This window comes from Entelurus aequoreus, linkage group LG06 (assembly GCF_033978785.1).
Source record: "Entelurus aequoreus isolate RoL-2023_Sb linkage group LG06, RoL_Eaeq_v1.1, whole genome shotgun sequence".
NCBI lineage: Eukaryota > Metazoa > Chordata > Actinopteri > Syngnathiformes > Syngnathidae > Entelurus > Entelurus aequoreus.
In genome coordinates, this window is record NC_084736.1 from 37,836,637 (window position 1) to 37,859,426 (window position 22,790).

The 22,790-nt window shown below is 37.5% G+C and overlaps 2 protein-coding genes across 3 annotated transcripts in view; both read right to left on the reverse strand.

Annotated features, from left to right (window-relative positions):
* acsl2 (acyl-CoA synthetase long chain family member 2) overlaps nt 1–12,484 on the reverse strand; it is a 111,599-nt gene extending 99,115 nt beyond the window's left edge. Inside the window, exon 1 of the mRNA XM_062050686.1 lies at nt 12,384–12,484. The gene's annotated coding sequence lies outside the window, so the exon portion shown is untranslated. The remainder of the gene's footprint in view (nt 1–12,383) is intronic.
* A 4,655-nt stretch (nt 12,485–17,139) lies between these two features.
* The window catches only part of LOC133652201 (cGMP-dependent protein kinase 1-like), a 42,512-nt gene continuing 36,861 nt past the window's right edge, over nt 17,140–22,790 (reverse strand). For both annotated transcript variants that reach the window (XM_062050688.1, XM_062050689.1), the window contains 2 exons: nt 17,421–17,487; nt 17,140–17,340 (listed from right to left, as the gene is read on the reverse strand). In XM_062050688.1, coding sequence (XP_061906672.1) covers nt 17,254–17,340; nt 17,421–17,487 — 154 coding nt within the window. In that variant the 3' untranslated portion in view covers nt 17,140–17,253. The remainder of the gene's footprint in view (nt 17,341–17,420; nt 17,488–22,790) is intronic.

Genomic DNA, 22,790 nt, shown 5'->3' on the forward strand with positions numbered 1-22,790 from the left:
TTTAGAGCTGGGCGATATGGCCTTTTATTAATATGTGGATATTTTTAGTCCATGTCACGATACATGATATATATCTGGATATTTTGCCTTAGCCTTGAATGAACACTTGATGCATATAATCACAGCAGTATGATGATTCTATGTGTCTACATTAAAACATTCTTCTTCATACTGCATTAATATATGCTCATTTTAAACTTTCATGCAGAGAGGGAAATCACAACTAAGTCAATTTAGCAAAACTGTATTTATTAAACAGTTATTAAGCAGTGGCACAAACATTCATGTCATTTCCAAATAGAAAGTGCAAGATTGTCAGAGACATTTTAAAACAAGCTATTAGTGCACTTTTGTGCATGATGTCACTAAGATGACATATCAAAACAACATTAAATTAAAGTGCACTTTTTGTACAGAACGCCACTACAATGTTTTAAAACAAATAAAGTGCACTTTTGTGCATGACGTCACACAATATATTTCAATAAGTGTCAAATAAAAATGAGCTGCATAATAGAAAATCAAATAGTGTATGTCCTTCGCTATGTGGTAGGTTCCTGCGGACGTTATCTCCTTCTGTTGTTAACATTTTTTGTTGATGTGGAAATGGAAGACGTCAGGCTCAATTGGGTCAGTGCTGGTTAACTCGGCATTTTGTGGGTGTGGCACCGGCCGGAGATGTTGACATGCGGAAGTTCAAGCACTCTTCATTCTCTAGCGGGTGACTTTTCAAATGATGCTACAAATTAGTAGTGCTGCTACTTTTTGTAGCAACGCTTTTGCCGCATACTTGACATATTACGGTTGTCTGTTCAACATCTTCTTGCTTGAGGCCAAACCACCGCCAGACGATGGACCCTGTGCTGTTTTTCTTGGGAAAAAATTATTCTTCCTCCATTTGTTACCAGATTGGCACTTTACCATGCTGCTATCTCTCTGCTCGGCGAGAGTGTATGACGTTGCACGCGCGACAGTATGTGACGTATGTAAGAAGGTGCGCTTGTTTTATCTCTGTGAGGAGAGACAAGAAAGAGTGAGAAAAGCCTGAAGTGTAATGCCCGCAGCTAAAAGCAACTGCCTGAGAAGGTATACTCCAATATCACGAAATAGTCATTTTCTACATCGCACAGAGACAAACCCACGATATATCGAGAATATTCCATATATCGCCCAGCCCTACTCTGATTATAATCCCCTCAGCTATCAAGACAGAAAGGAAATGTCAACACAAACATGGAAAACAAACAATGTAAACAAAATATTAAAATCATATTGAAGACTTAACAATAACTTCTTAAAATGTAGGTTACAAAAATAAGGAATATGTAAGAAATGCTTCATAAAGTGTAAAAAATGGTGCAAAATGTGAAAATGTAAACATAGAGAAACCTGATAAGAATTCTTTACTGCAGGTTTAGTGCTAGGAAGTCACAGCTGTGCTCTAAAGGGTGAGCGAAGCCTTGCATCATTTATAGACCACATTGGTCTGACTATGGTCCATTTTATAAAAATCCCAAAAAACTATCATACTGTCCAGGTGACTTTTACTCTTTTATCCACAATTTGTTCGCTTCTCACTTCTCTCTTAGCGGTTTGCAATGCTTTTTAGGGCTGTGAATTTTTGGGCACAGCACAATTCGAATCAATCCATGGGGGTGAGGATTCGATTCAGAATCAATTCGCAATTCAAAACGATTCTCCATTCAAAATCAATAGATGTGGGTGCCAGTTCTATGATGAACTATACATTCCTTCATAAAAACGATAAACAGCTCTGATAAAACTGGTTTTGTTTAACAAAATTCGACCCCAACATTTAATAAAGTCAAATACAAATAAGGCAACAGGAGATGTATCCATAGATCATCTACTTCAGAGGTGTCAAAGTGGTTTTCACTGAGGGCCACATGACAGTTATGTTTGGCCCGCTGCTAACAGTGAGTACTATTATTACACAATTTTAATGCATTTTAATTGTAGATTTTTTTTAAACTAAAATGTAAAAAAAAATATGATTAGTTGCAATAATTTCACCTCAAAATGTAGTGTATGTTACTGTAAATGGAAAAACAGTACTGCTGTTTTTATGGTAAAAAAAATAAAAAGGCAGCTCAGTTGCCAGAATTTTACTGTACAGTTTACATTTGTTTTTTTTACTGTGAATAAAAAAAACTGCAATTTTACAGTAAAAAGTTTTTTGTTTTTTTTACCGCAAATCAACATGTGTAGATTTTTTGTTGTATTACTGTAAATGCCAAAACGCCACCACAGTTTATTACAGTAAAAAACGTTTTTCATTTAGAGAAAAATGCTGTAAAAACCACAGTAAATTTCACAATTTGACCGTGATATCTATTGCTACTTTTATTTGATGGATAACTTGCTTTGAAATCTTTATTATTATTATTTATTTCTATTTTAAAAAATAGTTTTAATGTTTGATCATATATTTTTGCATAATTAGACAATATTTAAGTTAACATAATTTGCGATTACATGGAGTGCATTTTTTTTTTCCTCCCAAAATAGAAAGAAAGAATACTTTGAGTAAGAAAAGTTACAGTACTTTATTGATACATATTATTTCCAGGGCCAAATAAAATGAAGTGGCGGGCCACATCTGGTCCCCGGGCCTTGAGTTTGACATCTGTGATCTACATCAACAATATGATCTCAGTGTTTCCCCCAGAAAATGAGTTAGTTAAGGTGGTGTCTATCCAGGATAAAGGTGAAGTTATGACACTGAAACACCCTCAGGAAGAGGTGCTTTAAGACATGGCTAGCTAGCTAGCAGCTAACATCCATCCATCCACAGTGTTTTATCTACTTCTAAATCACTAATCCTGGCCTCCATGGCGACAAATAAATTAAGTTTCTTACAAGTAGCATTATCACTGGAGGACGAGGAATAGCTAAACATGCTTCACTACACACCTTAGGAGGATACAATAGCTCACTGGCGTCACAATGTAAACAAATGCCATGGGTGGATCTACACCTGACATCCACTGTAATGATGCCAAGTACAGGAGCGTATCTAGTCGATACTACTATGATTACATCGATATTTTTTATCGTCACAAAATCTTTTTTCCTTTTATTAAAATTCATATTATGTTTATAAAGTCAGTAAATATGTTCCTGGACACATGAGGACTTTGAATATGACCAATGTATGATCCTGTAACTACTTGGTATTGCATCGATACCTAAATGTGTGGTATCATCCAAAACTAATGTAAAGTATCAAAGAAAAGAAGAATAAGTGATTATTACATGTTAACAGAAGTGTAGATAGAACATGTTAAAACAGAAAATAAGCAGATATTAACAGTAAAATGAACAAGTAGATGAATAATCAATTTTTACAGTTTGTCCCTCATAATGTAGACAAAATAATAGGTACCGTAATATATATGTTTTTTTTTTTTTTAATTATTATTTTTTTTTTTAATAATGTCCTGCCCAGCTTCTCAGGCAAATCATATAGTAGATGTAGATGCCCATATCGGCTGTTCAGATTTACTTTACAAAAGAGAAGTGTAGGATACTTCTCTTGTTGCCTTATTTGTATTTTGACTTTATTAAATGTATTTATATTATCATTTGGTGCAGCCGGGCAGGAGGGGATAGAAAGAGAAAAAAAGGAAGACGGGGGGAATTGTGGGGACAAGAGGGGGATTAGACAGAGAGACAAAAACAACAACAGCAAACACAACAACAACAACAACAACAGAGCAACATCAGCAAATACGACATGTACAAATATGATGGTAAAAGTAATAGCAAATAAGCAGTTAGCGAAAAATAAAAAATAATACAGAAATGACAATGAGCATTATTACACTAAAAATGGAGCAATATCAATACCAATAGAAATAGTGCTATTGATAATAAACAATACCAATACTTTACCTTTATTATCAACAATACAATTGTTCAAATGCAACAATACATATACGTAATGATAACTTGAGATATGAAAGAATGCAGAAAAATGGAGGGGAAGAAAGAGAAGCAACCTACATTAACCTTGTAGATTGTTATAGTAACAATAGGGTAAGCTTTGTCAGTGTGCCATGTGTTATACCCAGTTTACCCTAGGGCAACAACGTTAGTATATGTTTGATGAAATGTGATTATGTGCATGAGTGTATGTGTGCATATGTACTTGTATATGTACAGTATGTGTATATGTGTGCTTGTACAGTGAATGTACAGGTATATGTATAGTATGTGTATGTGTGTGTTTGTACAGTGAATGTATAAGTACAGTATGTGTATACAGTATGTGTGTTTGTACAGTGAATGTATATGTACAGTATGTGTATATGTGTGTTTGTACAGTGAATGTATATGTACAGTATGTGTATGTGTGTGTTTGTACAATGAATGTATATGTACAGTATGTGTATGTGTGTGTTTGTACAGTGAGTGTATATGTACAGTGTGTGTATATGTATGTTTGTACAGTGAATGTATATGTACAGTATGTGTATACAGTATGTTTGTATAATGAGTGTGCGTGTGGATGTACGAACTTTGAGTGTGTAAATATGTACTGTATTTGTATATGTATGTGGGAGCGTAGGTACCTATGTATGTGTGTATGTATGTGAATATATGTGAATTTGCATGTACAATACATTTGACTCCCAGTGTGTGCGGGAGCCAGAGTATGGCCCCAGCCTCCCCGAGAGCCCAACCCACAAACAGTAGGTGTGGTGCCCAGGGAACCAGGGACCACCGCCCCCACGCAGCCAAGCCGGACAGCGACAGGAACCCCAGAGCCCGGCCCACTGCGCCGCCCACAAGGGCCAGCAGCAGGCCGCAGACAGACGCACCCGGCAGAGGACAAGGCACGAGAAAAGCATGGGGCAGCCAGACCCCAAGCCAGCGAGAGACCACACCCCACACGGACAGAAAGGCGGGACGCCCCGCCCGAGGGGACCGGAGACCCCCCGCAACCGGACGGGAAGACCGCCCCCGCCCCACCGGCAACCGGGCCCCCATGAGCCCACCCCCCACCCCCGGAGAGCGCGGCGAGGCCATCCCCCGGCCACCCCACCCAAGCCGGCCGCCACAGGACCACCCAGCACGGGGCCACAGGAACCACCCACCCCACCCGCAGGAACCCCAACGATGGAGATGGAACAACCAGCAACCGCCCCGCCGAGTCCCCCCCTGAGGTAGGGGAAAATAAATAAATAATAATAATAATAATAATAATATTAATAAAATATATTTAAAAAATAGGAATAAATAAATAATTAAATCTATTTTTTTTTTAAAAAGAATTAAAAGAAGATCACAGACATGCTGACACACACGGTCGCTACCCCAACAACTGGCCGACTCGCAGCACCTCGGAATACCCTGCAGCACCAAGCTACCACAGTAGACGCAGGGACCAGACCCAGCAGGCCCCAACCAAGACGGGCACCCGGAAGGGATGGACGGTGGGACCCAGGAGCTCCAGACACGCAGTCCATATGCAGTAGCCTGAGGCGCCGACCCCCACCCGACAGGCAGGCCCAGAACATACCCCCAGAAATATACATACATATCTATATACATACACATACACATACACATGTACACATACACACACATACACATACATACATACACATGTATACACATACACATATATACACATACACATATATATACATACATACATACATACATACACACACATATACATACATATACACAGTTTGTCAGCCCCGACAACCACCACGCGCGCGCGCTGCCACCAGTCACAACATCAGCCACCCCCCTGCACCAGACCCAGCAGCCACGGACGCCCACACCACAAACAAACAGCAGCAGAAATAGCAGCCACAACACCCCCAGACAGCCAGCACCACCCAATCAACTCAAAGCGATAAAAAAAAAACGCGACCGGCAACCACACGCCAACAGAATCACGGAGACCAGCCAGCGCCAGCCCGCCAGCAAGCCCAAACGCCAACACGCAAACAAGAGACACCAACACCCCCACCCCCCCACCAAAAGACCCCACCACCCCAACCCAAACCCGCACAAACACACCACCGCCCAAACAACCGAGACACAGCATCCAGACTAGTAGCAGCGCCGCCACCATATCAAGTCACCAACAGAGACCCCACAGCGCAAGGTCGGCCACACGGGCACGGACCCCACCCAACAGGAAGCGAGACCCGCGCGACGCCACACACAAATAAATAATAAGATTAAACAAAAATAATAATAATAATTAAAAAAAAAAAAAAATACAAATTAAATTAAATTAAATTAAAAATAACAAATAAAAATAAATAAATAGGTAGATAAATGACACAATATGTTACTGCATACGTCAGCAGACTGATTAGGAGTCTTTGTTTGTTTACTTACTACTAAAAGACAAGTTGTCTAGTATGTTCACTATTTTATTTAAGGACTAAATTGCAATAATAAACATATGTTTCATGTACCCTAACATTTTTTGTTCAAATAAAGACAATAATGAATTTTTTTGTGGTCCCCTTTATTTAAATAAGTATTGAAAAGTATTGAAATACATTTTGGTACCGGTATATAACCCTACTTGACACATACAGAAAGATATTATCAGATTCTCAATTAGGACATTTTTTTGCCACTTTTTATGGCGCAAAAATAACTGAAGCAAGGATTGAATGTGAGAAGAAAACAACAGTGGGCACACAACACAACCCTGCGGAACACCAACATTGAGTAAACATGAAGGTAAGGGACAGAGATACTCTGTATGACCACCAGAAATATATAGAAGGATCCAAGTCAAATCAAATGTCACATTTTGGAGATTTGAATAATAGTGAACCGACTTATGTTTCGTGTAGTCTTCATTTTAATCATGTCAAAGCAGTGTTACTTTAAATGTATGATGTAGTTCTCAGTTGTTGTGTTTTACATCACTGCAACCCTAAAATAAATGACAAGGTAGTATTGTTATCTGTGTAAAGGTGAAATATGGTAGTTTAATTTGATGTTACGACGTTGTTGTACAGGTGTAGCCAATCAGTTATTGTACAGGTGTATCCAATCAGTTATTGTATAGGTGTATCCAATGTACAGGTGTATCCAATCAGTTGTTGTACAGGTGTATCCAATCAGTTATTGTACATGTGTACCCAATCAGTTATTGTACAAGTGTATCCAATGTACAGGTGTATCCAATCAGTTATTGTTCAGTTGTATCCAATCAGTTATTGTACAGGTGTATCCAATCAGTTATTGTGCATGTGTATCCAATAAACAGGTGTATCCAATCAGTTATTGTACAGGTGTATCCAATGTACAGGTGTATCCAATCAGTTATTGTACAAGTGTATCCAATCAGTTATTGTACAGGTGTATCCAATCAGTTATTGTACAGGTGTATCCAATCCGTTATTGTACAGGTGTATCCAATGTACAGGTGTATCCAATCAGTTATTGTACAGGTGTATCCAATCAGTTATTGTACAGGTATATCCAATGTACAGGTGTATCCAATCAGTTATTGTACAGGTGTATCCAATCAGTTATTGTACAGGTGTATCCAATGTACAGGTGTATCCAATCAGTTATTGTACAGGTGTATCCAATCAGTTATTGTACAGGTGTATCCAAGCAGTTCTTGTACAAGTGTATCCAATCAGTTATTGTACAGGTGTATCTAATGTACAGGTTTATCCAATCAGTTATTGCACGGGTGTATCCAATCAGTTATTGTACAGGTGTATCCATTGTACAGGTGTATCCAATCAGTTACTGTACAGGTGTATCCAATGTACAGGTGAATCCAATCAGTTGTTGTACAGGTGTATCCAATCAGTTACTGTACAGGTGTATCCAATGTACAAGTGTATCCTATCAGTTGTTGTACAGGTGTATCCAATCAGTTACTTTTCAGGTGTATCCAATGTACAAGTGTATCCAATCAGTTACTGTACAGAGGTATCCAATGTACAAGTGTATCCAATCAGTTGTTGTACAGGTGTATCCAATCAGTTATTGTACAGGTGTATCCAATCAGTTATTGTACAGGTGTATCCAATCAGTTACTGTACAGGTGTATCCAATGTACATGTGTATCCAATCAGTTATTGTACAGGTGTATCCAATCAGTTATTGTACAGGTGTATCCAATGTACAGGTGTATCCAATCAGTTATTGTACAGGTGTATCCAATCAGTTATTGTACAGGTGAATCCAATCAGTTATTGTACAGGTGTATCAAATGTACAGGTGTATGCAATCAGTTATTGTACAGGTGTATCCAATCAGTTATTGTACAAGTGTATCCAATCAGTTATTGTACAGGTGTATCCAATCAGTTATTATACATGTGTATTCAATGTACAGGTGTATCCAATCAGTTATTGTACAGGTGTATCCAATCAGTTATTGTACAGGTGTATCCAATGTACAGGTTTATCCAAACAGTTATTGTACGGGTGTATCCAATCAGTTATTGTACAGGTGTATCCAATGTACAGGTGTATCCAATCAGTTATTAAACAGGTGTATCCAATCAGTTACTGTACAGGTGTATCTAAGCAGTTATTGTACAAGTGTATCCAATCAGTTATTGTACAGGTGTATCCAATGTACAGGTTTATCCTAACAGTTATTGTACGGGTGTATCCAATCAGTTATTGTACAGGTGTATCCAATGTACAGGTGTATCCAATCAGTTATTAAACAGGTGTATCCAATCAGTTACTGTACAGGTGTATCCAATGTGCAGGTGTAACCAAACAGTTGTTGTACAGGTGTATCCAATCAGTTACTGTACAGGTGTATCCAATGTGCAGGTGTATCCAATCAGTTGTGTACAGGTGTATCCAATGTACAAGTGTATCCAATCAGTTGTTGTACAGGTGTATCCAATCAGTTACTGGAGAGGTGTATCCAATGTTCAGGTGTATTCAATGTACAGGTGTATAAAATCAGTTACTGGAGAGGTGTATCCAATGTTAAGGTGTATCCAATCAGTTGTTGTACAGGTGTATCCAATCAGTTATTGTACAGGTGTATCCAATCAGTTAATGTACAGGTGTATCCAATCAGTGATTGTACAGGTGTATCCAATGTATAGGTGTGTCCAATCAGTTATTGCACAGGTGTATCCAATCAGTTATTGTACAGGTGTATCCAATCAGTAATTGTACAGGTGAATCCAATCAGTTACTGTACAGGTGTATCAAATGTACAGGTGTATGCAATCAGTTATTGTACAGGTGTATCCAATCAGTTATTGTACAAGTGTATCCAATCAGTTATTATACAGGTGTATTCAATGTACAGGTGTATCCAATCAGTTACTGTACAGGTGTATCCAATTAGTTATTGTACAGGTGTATCCAATCAGTTATTGTACAGGTGTATGCAATCAGTTATTGTACAGGTGTATCCAATCAGTTACTGTACAGGTGTATCCAATCAGTTATTATACAGGTGTATTCAATGTACAGGTGTATCCAATCAATTATTGTACAGGTGTATCCAATCAGTTATTGCACAGGTGTATCCAATCAGTTATTGTACAGGTGTATACCAATCAGTTATTGTTTAGGTGTATCCAATCAGTTATTGTAAAGGTGTATCCAATCAGTTATTGTACATGTGTATCCAATGTACAGGTGTATCCAATCAGTTATTGTACAGGTGTATCCAATCAGTTATTGTACAGGTGTATCCAATCAGTTACTGGAGAGGTGTATCCAATGTTCAGGTGTATCCAATCAGTTGTTGTACAGGTGTATCCAATCAGTTGTTGTACAGGTGTATCCAATCAGTTATTGTACAGGTGTATCCAATCAGTGATTGTACAGGTGTATCCAATGTATAGGTGTGTCCAATCAGTTATTGCACAGGTGTATCCAATCAGTTATTGTACAGGTGTATCCAATCAGTTATTGTACAGGTGAATCCAATCAGTTATTGTACAGGTGTATGCAATCAGTTATTGTACAGGTGTATCCAATCAGTTATTGTACAAGTGTATCCAATCAGTTATTGTACAGGTGTATCCAATCAGTTATTATACAGGTGTATTCAATGTACAGGTGTATCCAATCAGTTATTGTACAGGTGTATCCAATCAGTTATTGCACATGTGTATCCAATCAGTTATTGTACAGGTGTATCCAATCAGTTATTGTTCAGGTGTATCCAATCAGTTATTGTAAAAGTGTATCCAATTAGTTATTGTACATGTGTATCCAATGTACAGGTGTATCCAATCAGCTATTGTACAGGTGTATCCAATCAGTTATTGTACAGGTGTATCCAATCAGTTACTGGAGAGGTGTATCCAATGTTCAGGTGTATCCAATCAGTTGTTGTACAGGTGTATCCAATCAGTTGTTGTACAGGTGTATCCAATCAGTTATTGTACAGGTGTATCCAATGTATAGGTGTGTCCAATCAGTTATTGCACAGGTGTATCCAATCAGTTATTGTACAGGTGAATCCAATCAGTTATTGTACAGGTGTATCAAATGTACAGGTGTATGCAATCAGTTATTGTACAGGTGTATCCAATCAGTTATTGTACAAGTGTATCCAATCAGTTATTGTACAGGTGTATCCAATCAGTTATTATACAGGTGTATTCAATGTACAGGTGTATCCAATCAGTTATTGTACAGGTGTATCCAATCAGTTATTGTACAGGTGTATCCAATCAGTTATTGTTCAGGTGTATCCAATCAGTTATTGTAAAGGTGTATCCAATCAGTTATTATACAGGTGTATTTAATGTACAGGTGTATCCAATCAGTTATTGTACAGGTGTATCCAATCAGTTATTGTACAGGTGTATCCAATCAGTTACTGGAGAGGTGTATCCAATGTTCAGGTGTATCCAATCAGTTGTTGTACAGGTGTATCCAATCAGTTGTTGTACAGGTGTATCCAATCAGTTATTGTACAGGTGTATCCAATGTATAGGTGTGTCCAATCAGTTGTTGCACAGGTGTATCCAATCAGTTATTGTACAGGTGTATGCAATCAGTTATTGTACAGGTGTATCCAATCAGTTATTGTACAAGTGTATCCAATCAGTTATTGTACAGGTGTATCCAATCAGTTATTATACAGGTGTATTCAATGTACAGGTGTATCCAATCAGTTGTTGTACAGGTGTATCCAACCAGTTATTGTACAGGTGTATCCAATCAGTTATTGTTCAGGTGTATCCAATCAGTTATTGTAAAGGTGTATCCAATCAGTTATTATACAGGTGTATTTAATGTACAGGTGTATCCAATCAGTTATTGTACAGGTGTATCCAATCAGTTATTGTACAGGTGTATGCAATCAGTTATTGTACAGGTGTATCCAATCAGTTATTGTACAGGTGTATCCAATCAATTATTATACAGGTGTCTTCAATGTACAGGTGTATCCAATCAGTTATTGTACAGGTGTATCCAATCAGTTATTGTACAGGTGTATCCAATCAGTTATTGTTCAGGTGTATCCAATCAGTTATTATACAGGTGTATTCAATGTACAGGTGTATCCAATCAGTTGTTGTACAGGTGTATCCAATCAGTTATTGTACAGGTGTATCCAATCAGTTATTGTTCAGGTGTATCCAATCAGTTATTGTAAAGGTGTATCCAATCAGTTATTATACAGGTGTATTTAATGTACAGGTGTATCCAATCAGTTATTGTACAGGTGTATCCAATCAGTTATTGTACAGGTGTATGCAATCAGTTATTGTACAGGTGTATCCAATCAGTTATTGTACAGGTGTATCCAATCAGTTATTATACAGGTGTCTTCAATGTACAGGTGTATCCAATCAGTTATTGTACAGGTGTATCCAATCAGTTATTGTACAGGTGTATCCAATCAGTTATTGTACAGGTGTATCCAATCAGTTATTGTACAGGTGTATCCAATCAGTTATTGTACAGGTGTATCCAATCAGTTATTGTTCAGGTGTATCCAATCAGTTATTGTACAGGTGTATCCAATCAGTTATTGTACAGGTGTATCCAATCAGTTATTGTTCAGGTGTATCCAATCAGTTATTGTACATGTGTATCCAATGTACAGGTGTATCCAATCAGTTATTGTACAGGTGTATCGAATCAGTGACCGCGGGATGTGGCGAAATTCACCAAAGTTGATGTTTAAATGTAGAAGCTCGTGAAGGACGATAAATTCGATAAATGACCGATTAAAAGATCAATGTGTATCAGTTGGTCATTAAAATGATGCGTTTGTGTTTAGTGAGACCCTGCAGCCTCAACAGGCGCCAGCTAGCAAAGCAGCCTAACTTTACTCAGCTTTACTGTTAAAAAAGCATGGAAAAAGTCCGCCAATGTTGTAAAGGAGGAGGAAAGAAGAAAATAAAAGTGCATCACCTTTTAGTCCCGAGCTGTGCGAGAGATGACTTTATGCTGCAAAACTACTTTCCGTCATCCATCGGAGTCCGTTTGCCACAAAGCTTTGTGTTTATCATCGGTTGTTTCCTGCGGTGACTTTCAAAATAAAAGTATGGTTGACTTAAAAAGGAAAGTGGTCTTTTTAGGTGTCCATATTTTTGTCACTGCAGTGGACAAAATGTGACAAATATAGTGACTATAACAAGAAAAAACGTACAGGTAATACACATGTAGAACATACATATGATATTAGCTGTGTGTTTATTCAGGCGATTTATTTAACAATGTGCGTCTTTATTTTGAAATCAAAATCATAACTTAACCACTTCCTGTTTACTTAAAATCACACATAATTAGCAGTGGGCTAAACTTTGAAACTGAAGAATCAAGTTTGGATGTAGAATTTTAAAAAAATACACTAGTGTATTCAAACTTAAAATATGTGGACACATGTATTTTTCAGCTTGAATATTCTGTAATTATGTTTCACTCTTTTTTTGGATGAATTCTTTATTTTCATTTTTCACTTTGAAATATTTTGATATTTGAGATTATGTTATATTCTGTATATATATATATATATATATATATATATATATATATATATATATATATATATATATATATATATATATATATATATATATATACACACACATATATATATATATATATATATATATATATATATATATATATATATATATATATATATATATATATATATATATATATATATATATATATATATCCCTAACCACTTCCTACCGCTTGTTCACTCAGGGAATCTGGAGGTGGGAGGAAGCCCACGCAGTCACAGGGGGAACATGCAAACTCCACACAGAAAGACTGTGTGTGTGTGTGTGTGTGTGTGTGTGTGTGTGTGTGTGTGTGTGTGTGTGTGTGTGTGTGTGTGTGTGTGTGTGTGTGTGTGTGTGTGTGTGTGTGTGTGTGTGTGTGTGTGTGTGTGTGTGTGTGTGTGTGTGTGCATATGTATATATATATACCGTATATACACACATATGTGTATATATATATATATTAGGGGTGTGGGAAAAAATCGATTCCAAATTCAAATCACGATTCTCACATTGTGCGATTCAGAATCGATTCTCATTTTTAAGAAATCGATTATTTTTTTTGATTACGGTATTATAAAAAAACATTTATTTTTTTATTTGTTTTAAATTAATGAATCCAACAAAACAATACACAGCAATACCAAAACAATGCAATCCAATTACAAAACCAAATCTGACCCAGCAACACTCAGAACTGCAATAAACAGAGCAATTGAGAGGAGACACAAACACAACACAGAACAAACCAAAAGTAGTGAAACAAAAATGAATATTATCAACAACAGTTTCAATGTTAGTCACAATTTCAACATAGCAGTGATTAAAAATCCCTCATTGACATTATCATTAGACATTTATAAAAATAAAAATAAATGAACAATAGTGTCACAGTTGCTTACACTCCTTCACATCTCATAAGCTTGACAACACACTGTGTCCAATATTTTCACAAAGATAAAATAAGTCATATTTTTGGTTCATTTAATAGTTAAAACAAATTTACATTATTGCAATCAGTTGATAAAACATTGTCCTTTACAATTATAAAAGCTTTTTACAAAAATCTACTACTCTGCTTGCATGTCAGCAGACTGGGGTAGATCCTGCTGAAATCCTATGTATTGAATGAATAGAGAAATGTTTTGAATCGGGAAAAAAGATCGTTTTTGAATCGAGAATCGTGTTGAATTGAAAAAAAAATTGATTTTGAATCAAATGAGGACCCCAAGAATCGCTATTGAATCGAATTGTGGGACACCCAAGGATTCACAGCCCTAATATATATATATATATATATATAGAATCGACTATATACCGTATTTGCGTATGATGTCACCTAGCGGCAGCATGTAAATACTAAAGAGTGCAGGGCCAAAAACCGAACCCTGGGGGACTCCGCACGTTACCTTAACATAGTCCGAGGTCACATTTTTATGGGAGACGCACTGCATCCTGTCAGTAAGATAAGAGTTAAACCAAGACAAGGCTAAGTCTGACATACCAATACGTGTTTTGATACGCTCTAATAAAATATTATGATCAACAGTATCGAAAGCGGCGCTAAGATCAAGAAGCAGCAACATAGATGACGCATCAGAATCCATCGTTAGCAATAGATCATTAGTCATTTTTGCGAGGGCTGTCTCCGTAGAGTGATTTGCCCTGAAACCGGATTGAAAAGGTTCACAGAGATTGTTAGACACTAAGTGTTCATTTAGCTGCTGTGCAACAATTTTTTCGAGGATTTTCGAGATAAACGGAAGATGGGACACCGGCCGGTAGTTTACCATGAGGTCAGGATCGAGGTTAGGTCTTTTGAGTAGAGGATGAATAACCGCTTTTTTGAATGCTAGTGGAACAGTGCCAGAGGAAAGTGGTAAGTTTATAATATTTAACACTGATGGACCTATTAATACAAAAAGCTCCTTGATAAGTTTCCCAGGAATTTGATGTTCAAACTGATAAACATTTTTAATTTTTTTTGCAAATAATCATTAACTTTAGAATTTGATGCCAGCAACACGTGACAAACAAGTTGGGAAAGGTGGCAATAAATACTGATAAAGTTGGGGAATGCCCATTAAACACTTATTTGGAACATCCCACAGGTGAACAGGCAAATTGGGAACAGGTGGGTGCCATGATTGGGTATAAAAGTAAATTCCATGAAATGCTCAGTCATTCACAAACAAGGATGGGGCAAGGGTCACCACTTTGTCAACAAATGTGTGAGCAAATTGTTGAACAGTTTAAGAAAAACCTTTCTCAACCAGCTATTGCAAGGAATTTAGGGATTTCACCATCTACGGTCCGTAATATCATCAAAGGGTTCAGAGAATCTGGAGAAATCACTGCACATAAGCAGCTAAGCCCGTGACCTTCGATCCCTCAGGCTGTACTGCATCAACACGCGACATCAGTGTGTAAAGGATATCACCACATGGGCTCAGGAACACTTCAGAAACCCACTGTCAGTAACTACAGTTGGTCGCTACATCCGTAAGTGCAAGTTAAAACTCTCCTATGCAAAGGCGAAAACCGTTTATCAACAACACCCAGAAATGCCGTCGGCTTCACTGGGCCTGAGCTCATCTAAGATGGACTGATACAAAGTGGAAAAGTGTTCTGTGGTCTGACGAGTCCACATTTCAAATTGTTTTTGGAAACTGTGGATGTCGTGTCCTCCGGACCAAAGAGGAAAAGAATCATCCGGATTGTTATAGGCGCAAAGTTGAAAAGCCAGCATCTGTGAAGACATGGGTAACTTACACATCTGTGAAGGCGCCATCAATGCTGAAAGGTACATACAGGTTTTGGAGCAACATATGTTGCCATCCAAGCAACGTTACCATGGACGCCCCTGCTTATTTCAGCAAAACAATGCCAAGCCAAGTGTTACATCAATGTGGCTTCATAGTAAAAGAGTGCGTGTACTAGACTGGCCTGCCTGTAGTCCAGACCTGTCTCCCATTGAAAATGTGTGGCGCATTATGAAGCCTAAAATACCACAACGGAGACCCCCGGACTGTTGAACAACTTAAGCTGTACATCAAGCAAGAATGGGAAAGAATTCCACCTGAGAAGCTTAAAAAATGTGTCTCCTCAGTTCCCAAACGTTTACTGAGTGTTGTTAAAAGAAAAGGCCATGTAACACAGTGGTGAACATGCCCTTTCTCAACTACTTTGGCACGTGTGGCAGCCATGAAATTCTAAGCCATGTAACACAGTGGTGAACATGCCCTTTCCCAACTACTTTGGCACGTGTTGCAGCCATGAAAGTTAATTATTATTTGCAAAAAAAAAATAAAGTTTATGAGTTTGAACATCAAATATCTTGTCTTTGTAGTGGATTCAATTGAATATGGGTTGAAAAGGATTTACAAATCATTGTATTCCGTTTATATTTACATCTAACACAATTTCCCAACTCATATGGAAACGGGGTTTGTATATATATATATATATATATATATATATATATATATATATATATATATATATATATATATATATATATATATATATATATATATATGTATATATATATTTATATATATATATATATATATATATATATATATATATATATATATATATATATATATATATATATATATATATATATATATATATGCGTGTGTGTGTGTGTGTGTGTGTGTGTGTGTGTGTGTGTGTACATACTTGTACAAATGTGTACATATTTGTACATGTAGATGGGTAGAGCAGCTGTGCCATCAATTTGAGAGTTCCAGGTTCAATCCTGGCTTCAAGACCCTCACATTGGTGCTTGAATGTTTGCTGGTGGTGGAGGTGCTGAAATAGCTGAATATAATTATCATTCACTCTTGTAATTATTTTGAAGAAATCCTTTTATTTTATTTTTCACTTTCAAATGTTATGATGTATTCAAGCTTCTGTTTTCTTCAGATTCAAGTCTAATTTTTTTATTTCATTTCCAATTTCATTTTTTTCTTTTTAGATTCAAACATTTTTTTCTTTTCAGATTCGGACTTTTGGCCTGAATTTTGCATGGGCTTGCAACGTTGCTGCAAAATGCAAGCCCTACATCTTTGAGTCATTGTTACTCCAAATTCAGAAATTGAACTTCAAAAATCTCATTCACACTTTGAGATAAAGCTGTTTATTGCATCAAATGTAATGACATACACGGCAGTAGCATATAATTTTTCATTGGAAAAAAACACCTCCGCCAACGAGAGATGCTAACAATATCTGCTGATAGTATAACACGTTGTGGTGGCAGTCTATCAGAAGTCTTGCCATATTGTGCACATCTCTGCTGCGCCTCCTGCATAGTCACCACATGCACTGCTGCTGTGTAAAGCCTCTTTCACCTTCAGGACAAACAAACACAAAATCAATTTGGCAACACAAAGATGGCGTAACTAGGAAAGAAGGAATACCCAGCACTTACTTTGGGGGGGAGTGGTGGATTTAGTGTTCCTCTACTGAGTCCATCCCAGTCGAATCCTTCAAACCATCTGATGAAAGACCAGATTATTAGTATTCCCTCAATTGTGTTTCTTTGAAGCTGGCATTTAGAGTATTTGAGGATGTAATGCACTTTATTGACGTTGATTAATATGTCGGCTGCCTGATCGCTACTTGCTGCATGCTGCTGTGTATTGCTTGTCTCTGACGCCATGTCACCTTGCTGCTCTACTGCCCGGGTGGTATGGCATTATTAAGTACAGTGGGACCTCCATTTACGAACTTAGCAAACGTCTCCATGAGAAACAATGTACCGTATTTTGCGGACTATAGAGCACATTCGCATCGAACTATAAGTGGCAGATATATACCTTGTGAAATTAGTTATTTACACAGAAAGTTTATTTACATACCTTAATTGTTTCCAAAGGGTGTCTGTAACGCGGCAGTAAAACGGATGATCAAGCAAAACAGAAGTAATCGTCATGGACCCACTAGCTGTGGAAGCTAGCTCTCCAATCAGCTAAACCAGGGGTCCCCAAACTACGGCCCGCGGGAAGTCCCAAGTTTAAAAAAAAAAGAAAAAAAAGTAATTTAAAAAAAAAGGATTATTATTTTAAATCTGTCCTTTCTAATCCATTTTCTACCGCTTGTTACTCTCGGTGTCCCCTAGCTGCTCAGGCAAATCAATTGTCTAAAAATGCATTTTCCCATCGATAATGTGACAAGTGTGCGCTCTTTCAGTCAATTAGTGCGCAAGGAAAATATATACTGTATATATAACTATATATATATATATATATATATATATATATAACTATATATATATATATAGTTATATATATATATATAGTTATATATATATATATATAACTATATATATATATATAGTTATATATAAGTATATATATATATATGTACATATATATATATATATATACAGCCCGGCCCACGGCCAAATTGTTTTAACCCAATGCGGCCCCTGATTCAAAAAGTTTAGGGACCCCTGAGGTAAACAGACTCAATCATAGTCATTCACATCGACGTCCCTTGCGTGGGCTCTGTGCCGAGGATGTTGTTGTGGCTTGTGCAGCCCTTTGAGACTTTTGTGATTTAGGGCTATATAAATAAACATTGATTGATTGATTGATTGAATAACTCCACGATGACGTTTTGGTGAATTTACTGAGGAATTTGTGAAAGTGAAACAATACAAAAAGAATGCCATTGTAAGTTAATAATACTAACCAGACACTCGTAAACCTGTTAGCATGTTAGCTAATGCTAACGATTCTACCTTTATTACATTCAGATAGCACATACAAATATGCATGAAAACACTCCTACAGACATCACACATGGGACGCTTTAGTAAGTATAAATAGTTTTTATACTCCCCAGGTCCTACATAAGTTAAAGGTACAGTCACAAATGGAAAATAATTAGTACATCACTTTCTTCTCAACATAGGCAGATAGTAAATATACACCCAGAATAAATGTAAATAAAAAATTAAAAAGGAAGCTGGTTTGTGAAAGGTGAACTTTCCATGTGTCCTATAGCGTCTTTAATTTAGCTACGTAGTCAACCACACCGCCCCAAACAGAATAAAACTTCCCAGGTGCCCCCCTAAGATTGAACTTTATTTTCTCCAGATCTAAATAAATCATAAGGTCTTTAAGCCATAAGGAGGCTTTGGGGCAAAATGGTGACTTCCACTCCAGCAAAATTCTCCTACGTGCTAATAAGGATGCAAAGGCGATACTATCCTTAAATGTTCTCCTTATTTGGGGATCTGATACCGTCCCAAAAATGGCCATTTCTGCACATGGTGTCAGGTTTAAATCCAATGCCTTAGCAAGGTGTTTGAAAATAGTTGTCCAATAGTCCAGCAAATGGGGACAAGACCAAAACATGTGCGTCATGTTTGCAGGTGACATGTGACATCTGTTACAAGTATCCGAGATATTGGGGTATATTTTCGAGAGTTTGGAATTGGTGAAATAAATACGGTGGACAACCTTAAATTGTATTAAATTAAGCCTTGAACAGGATGTACTGTTGTTAATTCGGGTTAAGGCAGAATCCCAATCTCCATCATCTATAGATCTGCCAAGCTCTTCTTCCCAATTCCCTCTGATTTTATCAAGAGACGTTTTACTAAACTGGGATATTAAGATGTAGATTTTGGAGATTAGGCCTTTCTGATTTGTGGGAATATCTCAAATTGAGTCAATTAGCGAATTAGGTGGAGTATTAGGGAAAAAGAGACTATTTGATTTAACAAAATTACGAACCTGAAAGTATCGAAATAGGTGAGATTTTGGTAGGTCAAATTTTTTACACAGTTCACTGAAACTTGCGAAGACATCACCAATATATAAGTCCTTTAGCCTGCTAAGTCTTGACTGCTTCCATAGAGAAAACGCTACATCTCTGCTAGGAGGGAGGAAGAGGTGGTTATTATGAATGGGGCTGTGGTTGGATAAGCCCTGCAGGCCGAAAGTATTTCTAAATTGAGACCAGATTCTAAGGGTAGAAATGACGATTGGACTACAAGTAAATTGGGATGGTCGATAAGGTAATTTTGATGTAAGTAGATCCAAGAGAGAGGTAGAACAGGAACCAGCTTCAGATTTACACCAGATTAATTCAGGTTCTTGGATCCAGAGAGTCACTTTGTGTATGTTAGCTGCCCAATAGTAGTATTTTAGATTAGGGAGTGATAAACCACCTACGGACCTATGCCTTTGCAGGAACTCTCTTCTAATCCTGGGAGTCTTGCCTTTCCATATAAAGGATGAAATTAGTTTGTTAATTATGCAAAAAAAGGAATTGGGTAAAAAGATAGGCAAACATTGAAACAAATACAAAAATCGAGGAAGCACATTCATTTTGACGCAGTTTACCCTGCCAGCAATAGTTATGTGTAAATCATTCCACCTATCCAAATCTAATTTAAGTTTGTCGATTAGAGGTGGAAAATTGTCCTTGTAGAGAGCTGGTAGCTTGCGACAAATATGTACACCTAAGTACTTGAAGCTATTCCTGGACATCTTAAATGGGAAATATCCATCAGGGATCTCAAGGGCCAAATTATTCACAGGGAAGCATTCACTCTTAGCGAAATTCAATTTATAGCCAGAGAATGATCCAAAATTGTTTAGCAATTCAATAATCTTTGGAATGGTAGAGATTGGATCAGATATAAACAATAGTAAATCATCCGCGTATAGAGAATGTGTGTGTTCTAGACCGCATCTATGGATTCCTTTACTGATACCGGCCGATTTAAGAGCAATGGACAAGGGTTCGATTGCAGTAACAAATAACAATGGGCTTAGAGGGCACCCCTGGCGTGTACCTCTGCCAAGTGTGAAAAATAGGGATAACATCCCATTTGTGCTTACGGCAGCCCTATGAGAAGAGTATAGAAGTGCTATCCAAGATATATATTTAGACCCAATGTTAAACCTCTTTACGACCTCCAATAAATATCCCCACTCCACCCTGTCGAAAGCTTTGTCTGCATCCAAAGAGACCACCACTTCTGGCGTCTCCTCGGATGCTGGAGAAAAAATAATGTTAAGAAGGCTACGAATGTTGGAAAAAGAGTGCCGGTTTTTCATAAACCCAGTTTGGTCAGGTGATATGATGTTTGGTAAAATTGATTCAAGGCGAAGGGCCAGTGCTTTAGCTAAAATCTTATAATCAGCGTTTAAGAGAGAGATGGGACGGTAAGAACTACAGTCAGAATCAACTTTGCCCGGTTTTAGTAATAAAAGTTATTGACGCTTCGGTGAGAGTTCGAGGCAAGGTACCCCGGTCCAGAGAGTCATTGTACATATTTAAAAGGAGAGGAGTCAGTTTATCTGAGAATTTTTTATAAAACTCTATAGGATAGCCATCTGGGCCAGGGGCCTTGCCGCTCTGCATTAGTTTAATTGAATCTACAATTTCCCGGACTACTAAAGGTTGATCCAAAGCGCTCTCTTGAGTAGTAGTTATGGATGGAAATTTCAAGTTATCCAGGAAACGCAACATGATTGTTTTATCAGCAGCGCATTGTGAAGTATATAATTCAGAGTAGAATGATTTGAAGGTGTCATTAATGACTGAAGGAATGACTGTAAGTTCATCTGTGAGGGTTCTGATTTGTCGAATTTGTCGAGATGCTGACTGGCTTTTAATTTGGCATGATAGATGGCGCCCTGCCTTCTCACCGTGCTCGTACAGGAAGCCACGCGATCGTAAGAGTAATTTTTCAGTTTCTTGTGTTGACAATAAATTATAGTTCATTTGCAGATTTTGTCTATCTTTAACCAGATCAGGGTATGGAGATACTGATAGTTGTCTGTCCAATTCTGTTATACTTTCCATGAGCTGCTCCTGTTTTTGTCTTCTCAATTTGTTTTGTCTTGCTGAATAAGAAATAATCTCTCCCCGGACTACCACCTTTAATGTCTCCCAGAGTAAAGACGGGGATATGGGAGTAGAGTTGTTGGTGACAAGAAAATCATCTATCACTTTGGAAATTGTTTTGCAGAATCCGTCATCATTGAGTAGTGTGCAATTAAACCTCCATGGAGTCTGCGTTTTTTTAAAGAGTGTAAACGAAAGATCAAGTGACAATGGAGCATTGTCAGATATTACTATTGTTGAATATTCTACATTATCGACAGCCGGAAGGAGATTATCATCTATGAAAAAGTAGTCAATCCTTGAAAAAATTTTATGGACCTGAGAATAAAAAGAGAATTGTTTTTTATCTGGGTAAAGAAAGCGCCACGGGTCCACACCTCCTATTTGACCCATGAGATTTGAAATTGTTTTGGCCATTTTTAATGGAGGGCCCTGCCTTGGACTAGATTTGTCTAGCAACGGGTCTATTGCACAGTTCAGGTCCCCCCCCAATATTAAACGATGGGAACTGAGGTCTGGCAAAAATGAAAACACTTTCCTAATAAATGCTTCATCATCCCAATTGGGTGCATAAAGGTTGGCAAGGACAACAGACATATTACTAAGAGAACCCGAGACTATTATAAAACGACCTTGATGGTCAGTTATGACAATTGTTGGGCTAAACTGGATTCTTTTGTGTATTAAAATAGCTGTGCCCCTTGCTTTGCTGCTAAAATTCGAGTGAAAAGATTGTCCAACCCATGAGGCCTTTAATCTATGGTGATCCTTAGTGGTCAGATGAGTCTCTTGTAGGAAAGCAATTTCAGTTTTAAGGTGTTTTAAATGGGAAAATACTCTACCTCTTTTAACTGGGCCATTGATCCTTTTAACGTTCCAAGAAACAAATCTCAAGCAAGATAACCCTTTTTTGTTTGTATTAGCCATAATC